Source organism: Anomaloglossus baeobatrachus, chromosome 4, assembly GCF_048569485.1.
Source record: "Anomaloglossus baeobatrachus isolate aAnoBae1 chromosome 4, aAnoBae1.hap1, whole genome shotgun sequence".
NCBI lineage: Eukaryota > Metazoa > Chordata > Amphibia > Anura > Aromobatidae > Anomaloglossus > Anomaloglossus baeobatrachus.
Genome location: NC_134356.1, coordinates 241,790,310 through 241,816,540, shown reverse-complemented (window position 1 = coordinate 241,816,540; position 26,231 = coordinate 241,790,310). Strand labels below are relative to the sequence as shown.

At 51.0% G+C, this 26,231-nt stretch overlaps 1 protein-coding gene across 2 annotated transcripts in view; it reads left to right on the top strand.

Moving 5' to 3' along the window:
* The window catches only part of MON2 (MON2 regulator of endosome-to-Golgi trafficking), a 196,470-nt gene that overhangs the window by 123,317 nt on the left and 46,922 nt on the right, over positions 1–26,231 (top strand). For both annotated transcript variants that reach the window (XM_075344755.1, XM_075344754.1), the window contains exons 24-27: positions 435–728; positions 1,057–1,255; positions 2,788–3,416; positions 13,153–13,296. In XM_075344755.1, the coding sequence (XP_075200870.1) occupies positions 435–728; positions 1,057–1,255; positions 2,788–3,416; positions 13,153–13,296 (1,266 nt within the window). The remainder of the gene's footprint in view (positions 1–434; positions 729–1,056; positions 1,256–2,787; positions 3,417–13,152; positions 13,297–26,231) is intronic.

The window sequence follows — 26,231 nt, the reverse complement described above, 5'->3', positions numbered from 1 at the left end:
TTGATATGTTGCAGAATTATTTCTGCACCAAATCTGCAAGGGAAATAAAGCAACATGTGCACAAAACGTCAGAATTGTCATTGACTTTGCTGGCATCAGGATTTGCTCAGCATTGGAGAACTAGTGATGAAGGACCTGTGGTGATTGCAATCAATTACAATGATAGAGGGGCGTGACTAAGTTAAAAAAAAGAATGTGACTGAACTTGAGTGATAGTGACTGAACCAAGCAAAAGAGTCACCCCTACGACTGAGACCTAATGTATGTACTGCATTCACTTAAGCATATAAAGTGTTTTGTTCTTTTAAATAAATACGTGTTTGTTATCGAAAAAACTACATGACAGGGTCATAACAACACTCACAAAAATCAAAGCCTCACATAGAGAAATGAAAACTGTGCAGTGTTTAACATACCATCATTTTGGTTTGCAGTGGAATATCTCAGATTACTTCTTTCAACGAGGAGAAACTATAGAAAAGGAATTAAACCGAGAGGAGGATTTGCTTCAGGTGCAAGCAAAAGAAAAAGGAGTGACTTTAAATCGCCCCTTCCACCCTGCTCCCCCATTTGATTGCCTATGGCTGTGTCTTTATGCCAAATTGGGAGAACTTTGTGTAGACACGCGTCCTGCTGTCAGAAAGAGTGCTGGCCAGACATTATTTTCTACAATCGGGGCTCATGGAACGTTACTGCAGCATCAAACATGGCACACTGTCATTTGGAAGGTATGGGCAGGGGTTCACCAAAGGGTTTTTGTGCTTTTTATGTCCACATGTGTGTGTGCAGCATTTATGCTGGGGTGTGGTCAATTTTTCTGACTTCTTAGCAAGTGTCATAGCTTCTCGATGATGATATTTACCTTGAGCAGTAGCAATGTTTTCCCATCAGTCTCCATCTCAATAAAATCAAGGCGTTTGCTAGCAAAAGCTGAATGAATATGAATATATAATATTTTGCATTACATAGGTTATTTTATTCCTTATTATACTATTGTACCTTCATGACGGGTTATGAAACGCACCTTTCTCTGACTTCTTTACTTTTCTTCTCTAGGTTCTGTTCCATCTTTTAGATCAAGTTCGAGAGTCTTCTACCACTGCTGATAAGGAGAAGATTGAATCTGGAGGTGGGAACATCCTCATACACCATTCCAGGGATACAGCAGAGAAACAGTGGGCAGAAACCTGGGTACTAACTCTAGCGGGTGTAGCCCGAATATTCAACACCAGACGATACCTCTTACAGCCGTTAGGTATGATCAAACTTTGTAATGTGTTGAGTAATACTTTGGTTGGATATTATGCATTAATCGAGGGGGAAGTCACTTCTTGGGTATCAATTAGTTAAAGCCGAGGCGGGCTACAACGAGTGCCTTTTCTTGGAAGACCTGGCATGATTGAAATGAGAACTCTCATATTTAATTTTCTTTGTGTTGGCGATATGTGGGAATTGAGTCTTGGCATTAGCAGATGACTTTGTATTCCCCTGCCACAGATTTTCATAAGTCCTGTTTAGATGTCGCTGTTTTTGTCGCTGTACGATACCATTACATCAGTGATTGTTAGCAGGCAATCCTTCTCCATATAACTAGTATAACTAGTGTCTAGACCAGAGGTCCCCTACCTTTCTGACCTTTAGAGCCATTTTCAGGTGTGAGAGCAGGTCAGTAGCCACATTTAGGTCAAGCTCCCTTACCATAGTGACACCTAGAGCTACCGGTGTAATGACAGAGCTTTTCCACAGAACTCACAATGAGTCAGTGCACCAAGATAGAGGGTTCCCTACCCTAACCCCATTCAGATATTCTCTTCTCTTACAAAAATAAGTACAATTGTCTAATGCAAAGGGACATTGATGTACAAATGTAGTATACAGCAGGCGTTGACCACACGGGGTGCCTTTTTTTTTTTTTTTTTCAAGCCTCCTCACTGCACTAGATGTTTGGATGGAATGGCACTTAAAGGACCTTTCACAAATTGACCTCCATTGTGGTGATACAGGGCACTGAAATTACTGGCTCCAAATATGCAAATATTGTTATTCAATAGGGTGTTTAATTTGGTCTGCTCTGTGATCATTTACTTTCAACCCACGAACACGCTGTTCAGTCTTAAAAAGGCAACATCATGGGAGGAAAAAGTAGACTTCCACAGTTTTGATCAAAATGAATTGTGCCAACTTAATGGCGAGAGACTTTTCCTATGTGACCGCGCTGACAGAAATACTTCCCCATATTAGGTCTGCCGTCCTCAGTCCGCTGCTCCCGCGACACTCGGCACTCTTCCACCTGCTCCTACACTGTGATGGTGGGGCTGTTTCTTATCCCAGCACTTTATTAGTACCAGGAGCCCTTGTCAGCATGATCACGTGAGTGCCTCCTTTCCCTGCACTTAACCAACAAGAAGTGCCGGGAGGAAGACGTGGTCACGCTTTCCCAGCACTTTACTGAGGAAGTGCCGGGAGGAAGATGTGGTCACATGAGTGCCATTTTTGTGATTTGAGAAAGGGAAGGTCCCAAAAACACCATAACAGGTGTGGATGGCATGTCCCAATGCTGCGTCTCTACAGAACTTGCCTGAAATGGAGCATTGACACGTCATCTTAATGGACTCATTTCACTTTGGTGAGACTGGTGATGGTTCTTTTTTCATCATGTGTGTAATATATATTTTGTAATTTTTGAATTTTTTTATATATCATTGAAGGAAAACACTTTGTATCATGATTTATTTCTGAAATTAATCTATTGATTATTCCTTTTATCTTCATTGTTTTTTAATGTAGGTGACTTTTCGAATGCCTGGGATGTTCTCCTGGATCACATTCAGTCCGCAGCGCTCAGTAAGAACAATGAAGTCTCTTTAGCCGCTCTCAAAAGTTTACAGGAAATTTTGCAGATTGTTAGCCCAACCCGAGAATTGGATAGGCCAGAGGCACTGCCTGGTATCTCAGTTACAGTACCTGCTCTCATTGGACCGGTCACAGCTGCTGGTCCAGGTAGACCACTGATGAGAGCGGACTCTGCTGGAGAGAGACTTAACAGATACAGTAGTTCTGAGCAGCCCATCGCCATGGATGAGATTGAAGACTCGGCTCTGTGGTGGGCTGCCTGGAACACCTGGTATAGGATTGGTTCAGAAAGTACAAAGCCTCCAACAACATGTGACAAACTGACTTTTATTCCAAGTCAGCCATTCCTCACAGCTTTAATTCAGATTTTCCCAGCTCTTTATCAGCACATCAAAACTGCTTTTAACATGGATGACCTACAAAAGCTTGGGCTTATATTACATGGGGCTGTGTCAGTGCCTATAAGCTCGGATGCCTCTCCTTTCATCCTCCCCTCTTATACTGAAGCAGTGTTGACAAGCCTGCAGGAATCTGTGCTTACAGCTTTGGATGTCCTACAAAAGGTGACTGTCAGTCTCATCTTCACTTTCACATTTTTGGCTTTTTCTTTCTTACATGGCAACAAGCTATCCAATGCAGAAAGCAGAAAAAAAAATATAAACTAAAATCTTTTATAAACTATATTGCTAATTAAAAAAAATTACTTGCTTTACGCAATATGTTATATTCGTATTTCATTCATTTAAATATTAGTACACACTTTGGTTAAATTATGAGCCCGTCTAAATAATTTAATTTGTCTTCGAGGTAGCAGAGTATCATTGTGCTTGGTTGCCATCTATAGCCTAAAACATTAGTCACAGGCAGTTCCATCTATCCCCTACTTCTTACATACATTTAGATTAGCAAGAAGAAGGCGACAGATGGAAGGATGTGTGTCTGCAGAATCTGACTACACCACTTTTGTTTGTAGTCTGTTACCATGGTTATGCATAGATCTGCATAGGAACTTTATTATACAAACTATTGAGAATTTTCTAATCAATAATATTTAAAAATGTAATTTCTTTGTCGCTCCATTGGGAGACCCAGACAATTGGGTGTATAGCTTCTGCCTCCGGAGGCCACACAAAGTATTACACTTTTAAAAAGTGTAACCCCCCCCCCCTCTGCCTATACACCCTCCCGTGGATCACGGGCTCCTCAGTTTTATGCTTTGTGTGGAAGGAGGCACACATCCACTCATGCATTCTCAACTTAGTTATGTCGGTTGGAAGAAAAGAGGGCCCCCGGCATGTTCCCTTCTCACCCCACTACGTCGGCGGTGTTGTTAAGGTTGAAGTACCCATTGCGGGTACAGAGGCTGGAGCCACATGCCGTCTCCTTCACCATCCCTTAAGCGGCTCTGGGAGAAGTGTGATCCTAAGCGGTCATCCATTTACTGGGACCGTGCTCCATCCGCAGCCCCTGTGGGAACCTGCCGGACCGGAGCCTCTTTAACCTCAGGGACCGGGCCCTGCAACTCAAAGGTACTCTGTGTCCCCATAGGGATGCAGGGAGCGCACCTTCTTCCCGGAAGCCGCGGCGGCTGCTGAATTCAGGAGGCTGGTGGACTTCCGCGCCGACCGTGCCTGCTTGTCGGGCGCGGTCTCAAATTTAGTCCCCGGCTTCATCGCGGCCTAGTCGCAAAAATCCCGCCCCCGGGCCTGCCTGTCAGGGGTAAGGGATGGAATACCGACCTGACGTCGGATGTGAGGGCTGGAGCATCCTGCATGTTTCCTCCCCTCTCACTAATCACTGTGGGGACCCCAGATTCCCGCACTTTTGCTGGCGCCGCCCACGGCTCCACTCCTCCCCTGAGAGCTCCGGCAGCCATTTTTTGGCATTCTGCCGGTGGAGGATTCTCAGTGAACAGCTCTGCAGCTCCGGGGGATCCAAGGCAGGGAATCTGGAGGACACACTCCGCTCGTTAGCGGTCGGTAAGCCACACCGGTCACCCGGTGCTGGTCCCCCTAGGGTGCCGGATTAGATACGTATATATCTATATCTATCTGTTCGGTGGGCTGTATACCCCTTTCCCATATACCCTCAGTGATCACTCTCCTAGGAGACAACAGCATGTCGTCCACAAGGAGCAAAGCTGCTAAGGCACAGGGTTTTTTTGCGGCCTGTACCTCTTGTGGGGCTATGTTACCTGCGGGTTCCACCTACCCTCACTGTGAGCAATGCTCGACCCCTGTTTCGCTTGCTCAGCCGGAGCCTCGGACACTGGTGGGCCCCTCGGCTCATGTAGACCCCCCTGCTCCCCCTGACCAGGCTGCAGGGACAGAGTTCGCCTCTTTTGCTGAGAAACTCTGAGTCACTTTCTCAATCCATTGCACAGTCTATGGACAAATGGTCTTCTAAGCTGCTAGAGGCTTTGCAGTCCAGACCGGACCCTTCACAGGCCCCGGCCCCTGTTGGCTCGTCGCCTCCAGGCCCCTCTCGGTCCGCGCCACAGCGCGCTCATAGGTTGGCCCCTCGGTCTCAGGCGGAGGACTCCTGCCCGGACCGCAGCCCCCGACCGGCTAAGCAGTCTCGCTGGGACTCTTCCCCGACTTCCTCTCGCTGCTCGGGATCCCAGCTTGAGGACTCTCTGGAGGACGAGGCGGATGTCGCAGCTCAGGGCTCTGACCCTGACGTCGCCCTTAACCTTGATACACCTGAGGGGGACGCCTTAGTAAATGATCTTATCTCGTCCATCAACCAGGTGTTAGATCTTTCTCCCCCGCCTCCTCCTGTAGCGGAGTCGGCGTCTCAGCAGGAGAAACACCAGTTTCGGTTCCCCAAACGTACACGCAATACGTTTTTTGATCACTCTAACTTCAGGGACGCTGTCCAGAAGCCCAGAGCGGTCCCGGACAAGCGCTTTACTAAGCGCCTCACTGACACGCGTTACCCCTTCCCATCTGAAGTCGTTAAGGGTTGGGCTCACTGTCCCAAGGTGGATCCTCCAGTCTCAAGATTGGCGGCTAGATCCGTGGTGTCGGTTGCAGATGGCTCATCGCTAAAAGATGCCACTGACAGACAGATTGAGCTCCTGGTGAAGTCCATATATGAGGCCACGGGCGCGTCTTTTGCCCCGGCCTTTGCAGCCGTGTGGGCACTCCAAGCTATCTCGGCTTGTCTGACTGAGATTAATGCTGTCACACGTAATTCTGCTCCGCAAGTTGCGTCTTTGACCTCTCAGGCGTCAGCCTTTTCATCCTACGCCATGAACGCCGTCCTGGACTCTGCTAGCCGTACAGCTGTAGCATCCGCTAACTCTGTGGCAGTCCGCAGGGCCATGTGGCTGCGCGAATGGAAGGCAATTCGGCTTCCAAGAGGTTCTTAACCGGTTTGCCGTTTTCTGGCGACCGATTGTTTGGCGAACGATTGGATGAGATTATTAAGGAATCCAAAGGAAAGGATTCCTCCTTACCCCAGGCCAAACCTAAGAGACCTCAACAGAGAAAGGTTCAATCGAGATTTCGGTCCTTTCGTCCCTCCGCCAAGTCCCAATCCTCTTCGTCCAACAGGCCGGAGAAAGGCCAGAGGAACTCCTATGCATGGCGATCCAAGTCTCGCCCACAAAAGGCCGCAGGAGGCACTGCCTCCAAGACGGCTTCCTCATGACTCTCGGCCTCCCCTGACCGCATCCTCGGTCGGTGGCAGGCTCTCCCGCTTTGGAGACGCCTGGTGGCCACATGTTCAAGACCGATGGGTGAGAGACATTCTGTCTCATGGTTACAGGATAGAGTTCAGCTCTCCGTCCTGCGGCTCGCTTCTTCAGAACCTCTCCGCCCCCTGCTCAGGCTGACGCACTTTTTCAGGCAGTAGCCGCTCTAAAGATGGAAGGAGTTGTTATCCCCGTTCCCCTTCAGGAACGTGGTCGCGGATTTTACTCCAACTTGTTCATGGTGCCAAAAAAGGACGGGTCATTCCGTCCTGTTCTGGACCTCAAGCTGCTCAACAGACATGTGAGAACCAGACGGTTCCGGATGGAATCTCTCCGCTCGGTCATCGCCTCAATGTCACAAGGAGACTTCCTAGCATCGATCGACATCAAGGATGCTTATCTCCATGTACCGATCGCACCCGAGCATCAACGTTTCCTGCGTTTCGCCATCGGGGACGAACACCTCCAGTTCGTGGCATTGCCTTTCGGCTTGGCGACAGCACCACGGGTTTTCACCAAAGTCATGGCATCCGTTGTGGCAGTCCTGCATTCTCAGGGCCACTCGGTGATTCCCTACTTGGACGATCTCCTAGTCAGGGCCCCGTCTCGGGTGGCGTGTCAACAAAGTCTATCTGTCGCTCTGGCGACTCTCCAGCGGTTCGGGTGGATCATCAACTTCCAGAAATCCAAGTTGACACCGACCCAATCACTGACGTACCTTGGGATGGAGTTTCATACCCAGCAAGCGTTAGTCAAGCTTCCGAGAGACAAACCGCTTTCTCTGCAGGCAGGGGTGCAATCCCTTCTTCGGAGTCAGTCACACCCCTTAAGGCGCCTCATGCACTTCCTGGGGAAGATGGTGGCAGCTATAGAGGCAGTCCCGTTCGCGCAATTCCATCTTCGGCCACTCCAATGGGACATTCTCCGTAATGGGACAGGAGTTCGGCTTCCCTCGACAGGAACGTCTCTCTTTCCCTTGCAACCAAGACGTCACTTCAGTGGTGGCTCCTTCCCAACTATCTGTCGCAGGGAAAATCCTTCCTACCCCCAACCTGGGCTGTAGTCACCACGGACGCGAGCCTGTCAGGGTGTGGAGCGGTTTTTCTCCACCACAGGGCTCAGGGAACCTGGACTCCAATAGAGTCATCCCTTCAGATCAATATTCTGGAAATAAGGGCAGTGTATCTAGCCCAAATGGCTTTTCATCGGTGGCTGGAGGGCAGGCAGATCCGTATCCAGTCGGACAACGCCACTGCCGTCGCATACATCAACCACCAAGGCGGCACTTGCAGTCGTCAAGCCTTCCAGGAAGTCCGACGGATTCTGCAGTGGGTGGAAGCCACAGCTTCCACCATCTCCGCAGTTCACATCCCGGGCGTAGAAAACTGGGAAGCAGATTTTCTCAGTCGTCAGGGCATGGACGCGGGGGAATGGTCTCTGCACCCAGACGTGTTTCGAGAGATCTGTCGCCGCTGGGGAACGCCGGACGTCGATCTCATGGCGTCACGGCACAACAACAAAGTCCCGGCATTCATGGCACGGTCTCGGGATCACAGAGCTCTGGTGGCGGACGCGTTAGTTCAGGATTGGTCGCAGTTTCGACTGCCTTATGTGTTTCCTCCTCTGGCGATGCTGCCCAGAGTGTTACGCAAGATCAGGTCCGACTGCCGTCGCGCCATTCTCGTCGCTCCAGACTGGCCGAGGCGATCGTGGTACCCGGATCTGTGGCATCCTCACGGTGGGTCAACCGTGGGCGCTTCCAGACCACCCAGACTTGCTGTCACAAGGCCCGTTTTTCCATCTGAATTCTGTGGCCCTCAACCTGACTGTGTGGCCATTGAGTCCTGGCTCCTAGCGTCTTCAGGGTTATCTCAGGATGTCATTGCCACCATGAGACAGGCCAGGAAGCCTACGTCTGCCAAGATCTATTATAGGTCTTGGCAAATCTTCCTATCCTGGTGCGCTAATAACGGTTTTACTCCATGGCCGTTTGCCTTACCCACTTTTCTTTCATTCCTTCAATCCGGAATGGACAAGGGTTTGTCACTTGGCTCTCTCAAGGGCCAAGTATCGGTGCTCTCCGTGTTTTTTTCAAAAGCGCCTAGCCAGGCTTCCGCAGGTCCGCACGTTCCTGCAGGGAGTTTGCCACATAGTCCCACCTTACAAGCGTCCGCTGGAACCCTGGGATCTTAACAGGGTGCTAACGGCTCTTCAGAAACCACCTTTCGAGCCGCTGCGGGATGTCTCTCTATCACGTCTTTCGCAGAAGGTGGCCTTCCTAGTGGCAGTCACATCACTTCGGAGAGTGTCTGAGCTAGCAGCGCAGTCATGCAAAGCCCCCTTCCTGGTGTTTCACCAGGATAAGGTGGTTCTGCGTCCGGTCCCGGAATTTCTCCCTAAGGTGGTATCCCCTTTTCATCTCAATCAGGATATCTCCTTGCCTTCATTTTGCCCTAATCCAATTCACCAGTGTGAAAAGGATTTGCACTCTTTGGATCTTGTGAGAGCACTCCGACTCTACGTGTCTCGCACGGCGCCCCTGCGTCGTTCAGATGCGCTCTTTGTCCTTGTCGCTGGCCAGCGTAAGGGCTCGCAGGCTTCCAAGTCAACCTTTGCTCGGTGGATCAAGGAACCGATTCTCGAAGCCTACCGTTCTTCTGGGCTTCCGCTTCCTTCAGGGCTGAAAGCCCATTCTACCAGAGCCGTGGGTGCGTCCTGGGCATTGCGGCATCGGGCTACGGCTCAGCAGGTGTGTCAGGCAGCTACGTGGTCTAGTCTGCACACTTTCACGAAACACTATCAAGTGCATACCTATGCTTCGGCAGACTCCAGTCTAGGTAGGCGAGTCCTTCAGGCGGCGGTTGCCCACCTGTAAGAGGGGGCCGTTTTTTCGGCTCTTTTTATTGAGGTATTCTTTTACCCACCCAGGGACTGCTCTTGGACATCCCAATTGTCTGGGTCTCCCAATGGAGCGACAAAGAAGAAGGGAATTTTGTTTACTTACCGTAAATTCCTTTTCTTCTAGCTCCTATTGGGAGACCCAGCACCCGCCCCTGTACCCTTCGGGCTGGTTGTTTTTTTGTGTACACATGTTGTTCATGTTGAATTGTTCTTTTGGTTCATGGTTTGCAGTTCTCCGAACATCCTTCGGATTGCATTTACCCTAGACCAATTTATAAGTTTTCTCCTTCCTGCTTTTGCACCAAAACTGAGGAGCCCGTGATCCACGGGAGGGTGTATAGGCAGAGGGGAGGGGTTACACTTTTTAAAGTGTAATACTTTGTGAGGCCTCCGGAGGCAGAAGCTATACACCCAATTGTCTTGGTCTCCCAATAGGAGCTAGAAGAAAAGGAATTTACGGTAAGTAAACAAAATTCCCTTCTTCTATGCATAGGTTGGAAAAGAGGACTTTTTAACTTTCTATTTTTGTAGTCTGTTCTTTCCTTCTATTCCTTTCAGGACATGTGACATTTAAGTCCTATGTCATGTCCCTGACTTGCACCCCAGCCCATCATCTTTCCTGGCACATGATGGCTGATTTATTCAGCCATCATCTGCATCTTAACAGCCGTGGATGGAGCTGAGCCGCTAACTTTCTCTGACAGTGGCATTTAATGATGTGTTCGCGGGGTGCCAATGATTTGCTATGACAGTTGAGGGTCTGCTGAAGACCCCCTGTGCCTGTCATGAGTGTTCTCTTGTGAAAGCCAGCACTTAGCTGGCAATCATAGGAAACCGTGATTTTCACTATAAATAGCTGCTGATGTCTGCAAGTTCCCTAAGGGGACTAACAAATACAGTAGAAAGTGAAAACGTTTTTAAAAATATGTAAGAATCGATCAAATATAAAATAAATTACCGTATTTTTCGGACCATAAGACGCACTTTTTTTCCCCCAAATGTTGGGGGAAAGTTGGGGGTGCGTCTTATGGTCTGACTATAGGGCTGCGGCTGGGAATGAGGGTGCTGCGGGTCATCGGGGGCACGAGCAGGCAGCAGCAGCGCCTGCCGTGACCATGTGGGCCCGCTCATTACATATGCACGCCCATCCTCCCGCCCATCTCTCAGCGCTGAAGCCGGCACTGACAGGTGGGCGGGAGGACGAGCGGGGACGCGCGCATAGTAAAGAGCCGGTCCGCATGATCACCCCTGGCAATTACAGCCTGGAGTGATCATGTGCGGCTGTATTCACTGCCCCCCGCGCGTCATTACCAGCGCGGGGTGCAGTGAATCAGTGCACTCACCCGTCCCCGTGTGTGGAGCCGCCCCCCTGCTGCACGCGATGTCTTCCTGTCTGTGCCGGTCAGCTGATCTGTGCCGGTCAGCTGATCTGTGCCGGTCAGCTGATCTGTGCCGGTCAGCTGATCTGTGCCGAGCCGGTCAGCTGATCTGTGCTGAGCCGGTCAGCTGATCTGTGCTGAGCCGGTCAGCTGATCTGTGCTGAGCCGGTCAGCTGATCTGTGCTGAGCCGGTCAGCTGATCTGTGCTGAGCCGGTCAGCTGATCTGTGCTGAGCCGGTCAGCTGATCTGTGCTGAGCCGGTCAGCTGATCTGTGCTGAGCCGGTCAGCTGATCTGTGCTGAGCCGGTCAGCTGATCTGTGCTGAGCCGGTCAGCTGATCTGTGCTGAGCCGGTCAGCTGATCGGCACAGACAGGAAGACATCGCGATGCAGCAGGGGAACGGCTCCACACACACAGATCAGCGTGCCAGAGAGGAAGATGTGATCGGTGCTGCAGGGAGTGAGGAAAAGGTGAGTATAAACGTTTATTTTTTTCTCTGTGCTATAGGATACAGGCCATATACCAGGATGGTATATGAGCACGATGGGGGCATATAGCAGGATGGGAGTATATGAGCAGGAGGGATGGGGGGGTATGTGAACAGGCTGGATGGGGGGGTATGTGAACAGGCTGGATGGGGGGGGGGGTATGTGAACAGGCTGGATGGGGGGGGGTATGTGAACAGGCTGGATGGGGGGGGTATGTGAACAGGCTGGATGGGGGGGTATGTGAACAGGCTGGATGGGGGGGTATGTGAACAGGCTGGATGGGGGGGGTATGTGAACAGGCTGGATGGGGGGGTATGTGAACAGGCTGGATGGGGGGGGTATGTGAACAGGCTGGATGGGGGGGGTATGTGAACAGGCTGGATGGGGGGGTATGTGAACAGGCTGGATGGGGGGGGTATGTGAACAGGCTGGATGGGGGGGGTATGTGAACAGGCTGGATGGGGGGGTTATGTGAACAGGCTGGATGGGGGGGTATGTGAACAGGCTGGATGGGGGGGGTATGTGAACAGGCTGGATGGGGGGGGGTATGTGAACAGGCTGGATGGGGGGGGTATGTGAACAGGCTGGATGGGGGGGGTATGTGAACAGGCTGGATGGGGGGGGTATGTGAACAGGCTGGATGGGGGGGTATGTGAACAGGCTGGATGGGGGGGGTATGTGAACAGGCTGGATGGGGGGGTATGTGAACAGGCTGGAGGGGGGGGTATGTGAACAGGCTGGATGGGGGGGGTATGTGAACAGGCTGGAGGGGGGGGGTATGTGAACAGGCTGGAGGGGGGGGGGTATGTGAACAGGCTGGATGGGGGGGGTATGTGAACAGGCTGGATGGGGGGGGGTATGTGAACAGGCTGGATGGGGGGGGTATGTGAACAGGCTGGATGGGGGGGTATGTGAACAGGCTGGATGGGGGGGTATGTGAACAGGCTGGATGGGGGGGGTATGTGAACAGGCTGGATGGGGGGGTATGTGAACAGGCTGGATGGGGGGGTATGTGAACAGGCTGGATGGGGGGGTATGTGAACAGGCTGGATGGGGGGGTATGTGAACAGGCTGGATGGGGGGGTATGTGAACAGGCTGGATGGGGGGGTATGTGAATAGGCTGGATGGGGGGGGTATGTGAACAGGCTGGATGGGGGGGGTATGTGAACAGGCTGGATGGGGGGGGTATGTGAACAGGCTGGATGGGGGGGGTATGTGAACAGGCTGGATGGGGGGGGTATGTGAACAGGCTGGATGGGGGGGTATGTGAACAGGCTGGATGGGGGGGTATGTGAACAGGCTGGATGGGGGTTTATAGCAGGATCATATACAAGGCAGGAGGATCATTACCAGGATGGGGTACCTTAGTAGAGAATTTGGGGACATTACCCCCATAACAGTGTCAGCAGCAGATCCTCGCCCCATAACAGTGTGTCATGACCACATTTTTTGCTTAAAGTTTTATTTTCCCATTTTCCTCCTCTAAAACCAGGGTGCGTCTTATAGTCCGGTGCGTCTTATAGTCCGAAAAATACGGTAATCCAATAAATCACCACTTATAAAATAAAAAAATAATACATATTTGGAATCTGCATATTTGTACGGACCTGGAGAATCCTATTCTCTGGTCAGTTTGGTAAATATGAGAGAAAATATCATGCAGATGACTTCTTTCTATAGTGGCATCTAGTAGAGCTCGATAGTAGCCCTGCAGACATGAAGGAGCTCCGATTGATCTGCAAGAGCCATAAGCAGAATTGAGCAGCATGTATAAGAGCCTGTGTTGTGCCATCAGCTAGACTTTCACTAATTTGTGTGTCTCCTTCCTTTCAGGCCATTTGTGTAGGTCCAGAAAACATGCAGATAATGTATCCAGCAATTTTTGACCAGCTTTCTGCATTTGTACAGTTTTCTTGTAAACCCCCTCAGTATGGCAAACTAGAAACAAAGCACATTGCTAATGCCAAATACAATCAGGTATGTATTATCGCGCCACTATTGTTTGGATTTTGGTCTAAGGCCAGGGTCACATTGCGTATAGCATTAGATGCGGGAGAATCGGGTGCCATATGAGGATGACCCTCGGCTCAGACTCTGCTGCGAGCGTGATCCAAGTGTCATTCATGGTGATCTGATTCTCTCTCATGTGAGAATCGGGGCACAGGTGTGGAGAAGATGGAGAGATTACAGTCTCCATTGTCTGCCTCTGTGTATATCGGACTGTATTCCTGTAACATCCAAGTGCAGTCCAATGTTTCACACGCAGCCATAGACTTCTGAGGTACCTTGCCAATCGCAGCATGCAGTGAGCGTTTTTTTTTCCCACATGCCAAATCGACATGAGAAAAAAAAAAATGCTGATCGCCAGTGTTCAATAGAATAACATTGGAACAAGTGCTAGCTGATAAAACATCCGATATACGCAAATGTGATGGAGCCCTAAAACTGTCATGTTTATTTGCTTTTGCTGTAGTAAGTGTTTTATATTTCACTACACTCTTAACTATTAGTGTCACCATCACATATTATATCATTACTGCTTCTTCTTAAGGTGCACCAATCACCAGGATTTTCGTATATAACCTAAAGCCAGTGCTATACTGGCACTATCAGGCTGAGTCTATACATACCTGTAGTGGTCAGCTCGGATGGTTAGGTTTTGAAATCCAAAAAAGTAAAGTTTATAAAATGAGCTGCCTGTTGAGTGACATCAGCAAAGAAGCAGATCATATATTCATAGTTATCCCCTCCCACTTTTAGAATTAGCATAAGTATTATACAAACAACTCACTTTGTTGCAGGACCTGTGTAAGGTCATACCCATGTGACCAGAAGGGGCAGGGCCTCAGCCAACAAAGCTGGATACCAGGTCACATGGGTATGACCTCACACAGGTCCTGCAACAGACAAAGTAAGTTGTTTGTATAATACATATGCTAATTCTAACAGGGGGAGGGGATAACTATGAATATATTATTTGCTCCTTTGAAGCTAATTTTATAAACTTTACTTTCTTGGATTTCAAAACCTAAACATCCGAGCTGCCCACTAAAGGTATGTATAGAATCAGCCTGATAGTGCCAGTATAGCACTGGCTTTAGCTTATATATGAAAATCCTGGTGGTTGGTTCCCTTGAAAGGGGTTTTCAACTTTCATAAAATCCATCTTTCCCTGTTGTAGTTTATTTAAGAAACAAAGAAACTGTGCTATATTCACCTTCCCCAGGTCCAGTGCTGAGGCTCCGCTGCTGTACCCGGTATCTGCTATTGTCTGCAGCTAACCCCTGTGCTCAGTGGCTCGCGCTGTCAACTTGGCGAGAGTCATTGTGCTCAGTTAGTGTCCTCAATGGTGTTGTCAAATGGCCTCAAGTTGTCAAATGGCCGACAGTAACACATACTGGAATTAGTGGAGGAGGCTCAGTGGGGTAAGAGAGGTTTTATAAAGCTAGAAAGCCACTTTTCTAAGGGTTTTCTTTTCACGGCAGACAACCACTTAAATTTCAGAGCTGCCCCCGAGACTTCCAGTATTTGTGACATCTGAGCTCATCGATGGAAGATGCAGCCGCTGCTTCTCTTTTGTATATAGATTAACATGTAGTACAGAGTGAGAGCTGCCAATGGTTTGCCACTCTCCTCTCTGATTTTTTTTTTAAAGGGATCCCCTATGTTATTATTATTATTATTATTTATTTATAGAGCACCATTAATTCCATGGTGCTGTACATGAGAAGGGGGTTACATACAAAATACGTATACAAGTTACAGTAGACAGACTAGTACAGAGGGAAGAGGGCCCTACCCTTGCGGGCTTACATTCTATAGGATTATGGGGAGGAGACAATAGGTGGGGTGTAGGTCAGGCGGCAGCTCCGCACGGTGGTCGGGCGGCAGCTCCGCACGGTGGTCGGGCGGCAGCTCCGCACGGTGGTCGGGCGGCAGCTCCGCACGGTGGTCGGGCGGCAGCTCCGCACGGTGGTCGGGCGGCAGCTCCGCACGGTGGTCGGGCGGCAGCTCCGCACGGTGGTCGGGCGGCAGCGAGTTCATTGTAGATTGTAGGCATTTCGGAACAGGTGCGTTTTCAGGTTCCGTTTGAAGTTTGCAAGGGTAGGGGATAGTCTGACGTGTTGAGGCAGCGAGTTCCAGGAGACTGGGGATGCTCGGGAGAAGTCTTGGAGTCGGTTGTGTGAGGAGCGAATGAGAGAGGAGGAGAGGAGGAGATCTTGGGAGGACCGGAGGTGACGTGTTGGAGTGTAGTGGGAGAGTAGTTCGGAGATGTACGGAGGGGAAAGATTATGCACAGCTTTGTAGGTCAGTGTTAGAAGTTTGAATTGGATACGGTGGAAGATTGGAAGCCAGTGGAGGGACATGCAGAGAGGAGAAGCGGGGTGGTATTGAGGAGAGAGGTGGATCAGTCGGGCAGCAGAGTTAAGGATGGACTGGAGAGGGGCAAGCGTGTTGGCAGGGAGGCCACAGAGGAGGATGTTACAGTAGTCGAGGCGGGAGATTATGAGGGCATGCACTAGCATTTTAGTTGATTGCAAATTGAGGAAAGGGCGGATTCTGGAAATATTTTTGAGTTGAAGACGGCAGGAGGTGGTGAGGGATTGGATGTGTGGTATGAAGGATAAGGCAGAGTCAAAGGTCACTCCGAGGCAGCGAACTTTGGGTACTGGCGAGAGCGTGGTGTTATTTATTGTAATAGATAGATTAGGTGGAGAGTGTAGGTGAGACGGAGGAAAGATGATTAGTTCAGTTTTGGCCACATTGAGCTTTAGGAAGCGAGAGGAGAAGAAGGAGGATATAGCAGATAGACATTTCGGGATTTTGGACAGCAGAGATGTGGCATCTGGGCCAGAGAGGTAGATCTGGGTGTCGTCGGCATATAGGTGGTATTGGAAGCCATGGGACTTTATGAGTTGTCCCAGGCCAAATGTGTAGATAGAGAAAAGTAGGGGTCCTAGGACAGAGCCTTGAGGGACGCCAACAGAGAGATGGTGGGATGAAGAGGTTGTGTGGGAGTGGGAGACACTAAAAGTGCGATTTGAGAGGTATGAAGAGATCCAAGAGAGGGCGAGGTCTCTGACACCAAGGGAAGAGAGGGTCTGTAATAGGAGGGAGTGGTCAACGGTATCGAAGGCTGAGGACAGGTCTAGGAGTAGGAGTATAGAGAAGTGCTTGTTCGCTTTGGCAGTAAGCAAGTCATTTGTGATTTTAGTCAGGGCAGTTTCGGTGGAGTGATGTGGACGGAAGCCGGACTGTAGGTTGTCAAAGAGAGCGTTAGAGGAGAGGTGGGAGGAAAGTTCAGCATGGACATGCTGTTCCAGGAGTTTTGAGGCAAGTGGGAGTAGTGATATGGGGCGGTAGCTGGTAGTAGAGGTTGGATCGAGGGAAGGTTTCTTTAGGATAGGTGTGACTGTTGCATGTTTAAAGGCAGAGGGGAAGGTTCCAGTCGTTAAAGATAGGTTGAAGAGATGGGTTAAGGCTGGAATAAGGATGGTGGTGAGGTTGGGAAGGAGGTGGGATGGCATGGGGTCAAGTGCGCAGGTGGTGAGGTGCGCTTTTGAGAGCAGACGTGCAAGCTCTCCTTCGGTGATGGTGGGGAGGAAGTTTATGGGGGAGGGGCAGTGGTCAGCTACATGAAGGGGTTGTGGTGGCTGAGCAGAGAAGACTTGCCTTATTAGGTCGATTTTTTCTTGGAAATAGGTGGCAAAGTCTTCTGCAGAAATGAGGGAGGCTGGAGGGGGCAGTGGTGGGCGAAGGAGGGAGTTGAAAGTGTTGAATAACTGTTTGGGGTTGTGTGTTAGAGAGGATATGAGGTTTCTGAAGTAATCGTGTTTAGCGGAGGTGAGGACTGAACGAAATGTGTGAATTGCATTTTTGAATGTGGTGAAGTCTTCCTGGGAGTGCGTTTTCTTCCACCGCCGCTCTGCAGCCCTAGACCTTTGCCTAAGTTTTTTAGTGAGGCTGTTGTGCCAGGGCTGTCTATTGATTCGTCTCACTCTGCCATGCACAAGGGGAGCGACTGAATCAATGGCTGATGTGAGGGTGGTGTTGTAGAAAGTGGTGGCGCTGTCTGTGTCGTGGAGGGACGATATGGAGGACAGTGGGAGGATAGAGTCGGCGAGGGTGTGCATGTTGAGGTGTGCAAGGTTTCTGCGGGGATGTGCTAGGTGCTGGACAGGGGGGGTAGGTGAGGAGGACAGGGCTGAAAAGGTCAGAAGATGGTGGTCAGATAGGGGGAGGGGGGAAGTTGTGAAGTCAGAAAGGGGACAGAGGCGGGTGAAGATGAGGTCTAGTGTGTTTCCATCTTTGTGGGTGGCAGAGGTGGACCACTGAGTTAAGCCAAAAGACGAAGCAAGGGAGAGGAGTTTGGAAGCAGCTTGTTGGCGAGTGTCAGTGGGGATGTTGAAGTCACCCATGATGATGGTGGGAATGTCAGCAGAGAGAAAGTGTAGAAGCCAGGCAGAGAAGTGGTCGAGGAAGGCAGTGGTTGCGCCCGGGGGTCTGTATATGACAGCCACTTGGAGGTTGGAGGGAGAATAGATTCGGACAGAGTGCACTTCAAAGGAAGGCAGGTCGAGGGAGGGTAGAGGTGGGATTATGGTGAAGTTGTAGTTGTTAGAAAGAAGGAGGCCCACTCCTCCACCTTGTCTATTGCCAGGGCGAGGAGTGTGGGAGAAGTGCAGGCCACCGTAGCATAGTGCAGCTGGGGAGGCAGAGTTGGATGGTGTCAGCCATGTTTCGGTGATGCCTAGAAAGGATAGATTGCTGGAGGTAAAGAGATCATGAATGATGTGCAGTTTATTACACACTGAACGGGCATTCCAGAGCGCTCCTGAGAGAGGGGGCGGCAGAGTGGGTGAGAGGGGAATAGTTTTTATGTTGGATAGATTGCGGTAGTTACTATTATGTGGAGAGTGGTGGGTGGGTGATAAAGAGGGGTGTACCATCCACGGGGGGCCAGGATTGGGGGCTATGTCACCAGCAGTGAGAAGGAGTAGAGAAAGGGAGAGCAGGTGGGAGAAGGAGAGTGGACGGCATGGTCTGCGTGATATTAGGAGCGACCTGAGGTTCAGGAGTAGGTCAGCAGATGAGGACAGATGAGAAGGCAGGAGGGAGGGGGAGATGAATATTTGCTTAGAGGGTGCTGGGGTGTGGGGATAGTGAAGGAGAGTGAGGAGGAGAGGGGCAAAGACTGTGAGGGCATAGGTGAACATGGTGGGGGTAGTGTGGTAAGTATATGATTTAACAGGTAAGTTGTGTCAGTGGGAAGCTTGGTTAGAAAGAGCTGAAGTTTACCTTCTGGTCATGTCTGGTTCATTTCTGGTATATTTCTGACACTTATGAGGCACTTATCCAGAGGCACGCACACAGACCACGGTCATAGACCTAGTGCAGTACTTATATACATGTCTCATTGACCCAGATGAACATCAGCTGACCAGCAGGGGTGAGGCACATGAAAGAATTACAAACAGGTAGGAAGCACTCAAAGAAGAAGAAAAAAAAAAAAAAATACAGACAGGATTTAACTAATTATACAACATGACAACAGCAGGTTAGCATACCAATAGCAAAGGGACTTTAAATGTATATGCAGGTGAGGAGATTAAACTCAAAGCAGGAAATTCAGATGCATAGAACAACTGGACGGTCATACCAATAGCATGTATAAAATCATATGCCTTAGTAGATATAGATTGGGCTTTGTCATCATGGTATAATGATTAATTGTTAAATGGGCTCTGTCAGCCAAGAATGACTGATCAAACCAACAACAAGATGGCATTCCCCATTGGCGTGGCCATACATTTAACCCCTTCACGACCGCGGGCAGTAAAATTACGTCCTATTTTAACGTGACTTAACGACCAGGGACGTAATTTTACTGCCTAAACTTCATTTGATTGCCGTGGCCATAGCAACGGCTTTCAAATGATGTCCCCTGCTGTTTCTTACAGCAGGGGACCTTTGCTTGACCCCAGGGGGGGTGGCATCGCCACCCCCTATCGACGATCGATGTGATTGGCTGTTCAAATCTGAACCGCCAACCACATCGATCGCACTAATTTCGGCAAAAATAATGCCCAAATTAGTGCGATCCTGTGAGATCCAGCTATGAGATGCCGCAGCTGCTGCAGCATATCATAGGTGGACCTCAAACATGTCGCCCCCAGCCCCTGCAGCACTGATTGGAGCGATCGTGCTATGACGCGCAATCGCTCCAATCAGTGTGCAGTGGGGCGGTCTGATCTGCCGGTGGCCGCCCTCCCCAGGCCTGTGCTGCTCTGGGGACCCTCCCCCAACATGGCTGCAGCGTGGAGTGGCTGGTACTTTTGGTACCACGCCACCGCTGCTGCCGCCGCAGACGCCGCCTCTGCTGTCACCGCGCCAGCTCCAAAGGTAAGTATTGCGCTCCGGCGATGGCCCCTGCGCGCTCCCGTGAAGGCCCCTGCGCGCTCCCGTGAAGGCCCCTGCCCGTGCCCCCCCAGATCTGCCCCCCTACGCCCCGATCTGCCCCCCGGCATCCCGATCTGCTCCCCACGCGATCTGCCTGCCTCCTCTGTCATCTCTATTCTGCTTCCAAGGTTCCTTCCTTCTGCCTTTGCTTCTCCGCCCCCTCTGCTCTCCCTCTAACCCCCCCCATCTGCCCCCCCCTGCCCCCCCCCCTCTCCCCATCCCCCCCTACCCCCCCCCTCTCCCCATCCCCCCCTGCCCCCCCCGACGTCCTCTTACCTGCCTTCACGGGTCGTCCGAGGTCTTCACTGGCCCGATCACATCTGCCTCTATCGCTGGGTCCTTCTGCTGATCTGTCCAACGTCCTGCCTGCTGCTGGTGTAAAGCTGTCTATCTCACTGCCTTCTTGTTCCTCTGCAACTCTTCTGGTCAGTGATCCTCTTGGTACTGTGAGTATAACTTTTTTTTTTTTTTTTTTTCTTGTATCCTGTCCATTTTTACACTTCATCTGTCCGTGCGTCCCGCCGAGCGCTGATCAGGGATGCAGATAACGGATCGGCATCCCTGCTCAATTTTTGGCGTGACTTTTTTCCGTATTCGCGACGCTTTTTGTATCGCGTCCGACCGTACTTCCCGCCGAGCGCTGATCAGGGATGCAGATAACGGATCGGCATCCCTGCTCAATTTTTGGCGTGACTTTTTTCCGTATTCGCGACAATTTTTGTATGGCATCCGTCTGTGCGTCCCGCCGAGCGCTGATCAGGGATGCACATAACATATCTGCATCCATGGTCAATTTTTGGCGTGACTTTTTTCCGTATTCGCGACAATTTTTGTATGGCATCCGTCTGTGCGTCCCGCCGAGCGCTGATCAGGGATGCACATAACATATCTGCATCCATGGTCAATTTTTGGCGTGACTTTTTTTTTTACGTATCCCCGACGCTTTTTTTTATCGCATCCGACCGTGCGTCCTGCAGCGGCCGATCAGTGCACTGCGTCTGTGCGTTTGAAAAGTCAAATGGCGCTCCTTCTCTTCTGAGCCCCGCCATGCGCCCAAACAATTACTTTCCACCACATATGATGTATCTGCGTACTCAGGAGAAAATGCACAATACATTTTATGGTGCATTTTTTCCTGTTACCCTTGTGAAAAAAAAAGCTACCTAATTGAAGCAACCGTTTTGTGGTAAAAAATTTTTTTTTTCTTTTCACGGCTCAACGCTATAAACTTCTGTGAAGCCCCCAGGTGTTCAAAGTGCTCACCAAACATCTAGAAAAATTATTTGAGGGCTCTAGTTTCCAAAATGGGGTCACTTGTGGGGGAGCTCCATTGTTTAGGCACCTCAGGGGGTCTTCAAACCTGACATGGCGTCCGCTAATGAGTGCAGCTAATTTTGCATTTAAATGGCGCTCCTTGCCTTCCGAGCACTGCCGTGTGTCCAAACATTTGATTTCCACCACATATGAGGTATCTGCGTACTCAGGAGAAAATGGACAATGCATTTTATGTTGCATTTTTTCCCAATACCCTTGTGAAAAAAAAAGCTACCTAGTTGAAGCAACAGTTTTGTGGTAAAAAAAAAATTTTCTTCAGCGCTCTATTGGGAGACCCAGACGATTGGGGTATAGCTACTGCCCTCTGGAGGCCACACAAAGCACTACATCAAAAGTGCAAGGCCCCTCCCCCTCTGGCTATATATCCCCCGTGGTATCACGGGTTCTCCAGTTTTAGCTTTGTGTGCGAAGGAGGTCAGACATCCACGCATAGCTCCACAGATTTTAGTCAGCAGTAGCTGCTGACTATTTCGGATGGAAGAAAAGAGGACACATATAGTGTCCCCAGCATGCTCCCTTCTCACCCCTGGATGGTGTTGTAAGGTTGAGGTACCTATTGCTGGTACGGAGGCTGGAGCCCACATGCTGCTTTCCTTCCACATCCCCCTGAGGGGCTCTGTGGAAGTGGGATCCTGCCGGCCTCAAAGCTCTGACGCCGGGCTCCATCCACAGACCCATTTGAACCTGTTGGATACGGAGCTGGAGTACCGTTCAGGGACATGGCCCTGCACCATTACAGGTACTCTGTGTCCCCGTACACACAGGCACAGCACACTCCAGACTTGCTGGGTGTGCTAGTGCGCCGGGGACAGTAATGGGTTACAGTCACTGCAGCTTTGCTGAGTGACTTTGTGTTTTGGGAACTACCGCGCCGGACGCTCCGGGAGCGGCGGCGCGGCTGGGACTTGTAGTTCGCCGGGGACTGGGCGCCGACCGCGCTTTTACGGCGGCGGCGCTTATAAATCCAGTCCCCGGCTTCTGCGGCCTAGTGCCGCTTCGTTCCCGCCCCCTCCCTGTCACTCAGGGAAGGGGACAGGCGCTGAGCAATCAGCAGCGCCGAGGGCTGGAGCCTTTTTACATGCTCCAGCCCTCTCACTGCACACTGTCGGGCGCCGGATTCCCGCTCTGCCTTGGGGGCACGCCCACGGCCCGCCCCTCCTCACATGAGCTGGGGAAGAAGCCGGCAGCCATTACTGAAGTCCGAGCTCGGATTTTCAGCAACCAGGCAGGACGGTGGCGATCATACACCCGCTTATAGGCGGGCGGTAAGCGGCACACATAGTGCTGACCACAGATAACTGCAGTGTGTACATGTGTTGTTTTTAACTGCACAGGTCGCTATATGCCCGCTTGGGGAGCGACACATTAGCAGCAGGAAAGCAGGTGTGCTAAGGCACAGGCTTTCTAGGCTGCTTGTATTGCACGACTGAGGTGTTCATTTGTGTTTATGTGTTATACATTGCACTGTACAGTCGCTAGTCTTAGCTATATTCTCCTGGAATGGCTAGACTACAGCAGCAGAAAACCAAGGGTGCTGGGGCACAGGTTTTTTTCTATGCTGCTTGTATTGCATGGGCTGCAGTGTGCATTTGTACTTGTGCTTGTATGCTATACATTGCACTGTAGGGTCACTCTTGGCTATATTCCCCTAGATGACTAGTATACAGCAGCAGAAGAGCAGGGGTGCCAGGGCACAGGCTTCTATGCTGCTTGTATTGCTTGTGCTGCAGTGGTCATTGTACTTTATGCTTGTATGCTATACATTGCACTGTACGGTCACCAATCTTGGCTATATAATTCTAGATAGCTAGTCGGCAGCGGCAAAACAGCAACACAGATTTTCAGTGCTGTTTTTACTACATGGGATGCTGTTCATGACACCGTCCCATGGTGTGCATGTTCCCCCGTAGCACGTGCCGGGGTCTCTAGCACTTCGTCTGCCTGGGTCTCTACTAGTTGTGGCCAAAGAAACCACCTGTCAACCCTGTCCATGGACAGGGACGGAGTAGTCATAATATAGAGACTTGCAGTCCAGACAGGCCATGGGCAATCTACTTGACCAAAAGGCAGCTCTTCAGGGCTTTGATACTGACATAGCTATCGATCCGGATACACCGGGTGGTAACGCCATACGGAATGATCCTATACCGTCCATCAATGGAAGGTTGGATCTTTCTCCCTCAGCTCCCCCAGTGGAGATAGGAGACGAACAGGAGAAGTCCCTTTTCAGTATCTCACACAGATGTTGAGTATTTTTCTGGCCACGCTGACTTCAGAGAAGCAGTCCAGGAACACCACGCTTACCAGATAAGCGTCTTCTCCAAACGTTTTTAGGATACACGTTATCCCTTTTCCCCTGACGCGGTCAGTGCTGGACCCAGGGTCCAAAGGTGGATTCTCCAATCTCCAGGCTTGCGTCTAGAGACATAGTTGCACTGGAGATGGGGCTTCACTTAAAGACGCCAGTCACAGACAGATGGACTCTGGTTGAAATCTGTCTAGGAAGCTATCGGCGTGTCGGTTGCTCCGGCATCCACAGCCGTATAGGCAACCTAACCTTTTCAGCTGTTCTTGCGCAGCTGGCCTTGAGCACAGGGACATCTGTACCGCAGAGGCGTCCGTAACCCGCAATGTCTGCACTGCGACTTACCCTGTTAATACTGTCCTAAAAGTACAGTCGAGGTTTCGGTCCTTCCCAAGCTCCGGTAGGTCCCAATTGTCCTCGGGCAAAAGGGCTACTAAACCTCAGACGGGCTCAGATTCCGGCCGGGCTCAATCACGCCCAAGGAAGGCAGTCGGAGGAACCGCTACAAGGCGGTCTCCTCAGGACTCTCAGTTCTCTCTCTCTCTCCGCATCCGCGGTTGAGGGCAGAACCCCCCGCCTTTGGCGACATTTAGCTGCCACAGGTCACAGACCGGTGGGTGGCGAACATTGTGCTCACGTGCACAGGACAGTGTTCTAATCTCGTCCTCCGACTCCATTTCCCTGCTGCAGGCGGTGGATGCTCTAAGAGCAGAAGGAGTGGTGATCCCTGTCCCCCCTCAGGAACGAGGGCGAGGGTTTGTACTCCAATCTCTTTGTGGCTCCAAAAAAGGACGGTTCCTTCCGTCCCGTTCTGGTCCTGACACTGCTCAACGAGCATGCGAACTCCAGGCGGTTCCGGATGGGATCCCTCCGATCCGTCATTACCTCAATGTCTCGAGGAGACTTCCTTGCCTCAACAGACATCAAAGATGCCTATCTCCACGTGCCAATTGCTACGGAGCACCAACGTTTTCTACGTTTTGTGATAGGAGACGAACATCTTCAGTTCGTAGCTCTGCCATTCAGTCTGGCGACAGCCCCACGGGTGTTCACCAAGGTCATGGCAGCAGTGGTAGCAGTCTTGCACTTTCAGGGACACCCGGTGATTCCATACTTGGACGATCTACTCGTCAAAGCACCCTCCCTCGAGGCATGCCAACGCAGCCTGAATGTTACGCTGGAGACTCTCCAGACTTTCGGGTGGATCATCAATTTGGCAAGGTCAAATCTGTCTCCGACTCAATCACTAACGTATCTCGGCATGGAGTTTCATACTCTATCAGCAATAGTGAAGCTTCCGCTGAACAAGCAGCGTTCACTGCAGACAGAGGTGCAGTCTCTCCTTCAAGGCCAGTCGCACCCCTTAAGGCGCCTCATGCACTTCCTAAGGAAGATGGTGGCAGCCATCGAGGCAGTTCTCTTTGCGCAGTTTCATCTGCGCCAACGGCAATGGGACATTCTCCGCCAATGGGACGGGCAGTCAACCTCCCTGGACAGGGAAGTCTCCCTTTCCCAGACGGCCGAGGACTCTCTGCTATAGTGGCCATAGCCCCCATCCTGGGCACTGGTCACGACAGATACGAGTCTGTCAGGGTGGGGAGCAGTTTGTCTCCGCCACATGGCTCAGGGGACGTGGACTCAGCAGGAGTCCACCCTTCAGATCGATGTTCAAATCGGGGCAGGGTATCTTACCCTATTAGCCTTCCAGAAGTGGCTAGAAAGAGAGCAGATCCGAATCCAGTCGGACATCTCCACAGCGGTGGCATACATCAACCACCAAGAAGGGGCGCGCAGTCAGCAAGCCTTCCAGGAAGTCCGGCGAATCCTCATGTGGGTGGAGGACACAGCATCCACCATATCCGCAGTTCACATCCCGGGCGTAGAAAACTGGGAAGCAGACTTCCTCAGTCGCCAGGGTATGGACGCGGGGGAATGGTCCCTTCACTCGGACGTGTTTCAGGAAATCTGTTGCCGCTGGGGGGTGCCGGACGTCGACCTAATGGCGTCTCGGCACACCAACAAGGTCCCGGCATTTATGGCACGATCGCGCGATCACAGAGCTCTGGCGGCAGACGCCTTAGTGCAAGATTGGTCGCAGTTCCGGCTCACATATGTGTTTCCACCTCTGGCACTCTTGCCCAGAGTACTGCGCAAAAATCAGATCCGATTGCAGCCGCGTCATACTCGTCGCACCAGACTGGCCGAGGAGATCGTGGTACCCGGATCTGTGGCATCTCACGGTCGGCCGACCGTGGTCACTACCAGACCGACCAGACTTACTGTCCCAAGGGCCGTTTTCTCCATCGGAATTATGCGGCCCTGAACCTGACTGGGTGGCTTTTGTGTCCTGGATCCTAGCGTCTTCAGGATTATCCCAAGGGGTCGTTGCCACCATGAGACTGGCTAGGAAGCCCACGTCTGCTAAGATATACCACAGAACGTGGAAGATTTTCTTATTCTGGTGCTCTACTCAGGGAGTGTCTCCCTGGCCATTTGCATTGCCTACTTTTCTTTCCTTCCTACAATAGGAGTCAGAAAAGGGCTCGTCGCTCGACTCCCTCAAAGGGCAAGTCTCAGCACTATCCGTGTTTTTTCAGAAGCGGCTAGCACGTCTTTCTAAGGTGTGCACGTTCCCGCAGGGGGTTTGTCATATCGTACCCCCGTACAAGCGGCCGTTAGATCCATGGGATCTGAACAGGGTTCTAGTTGCTCTCCAGAAGCCGCCTTTCGAGACTCTGAAGGAAGTTTCTTTTTCTCGCCTGTCACAGAAGGTGGCGTTTCTCGTTGCGATCACATCGCTTCGGCGAGTGTC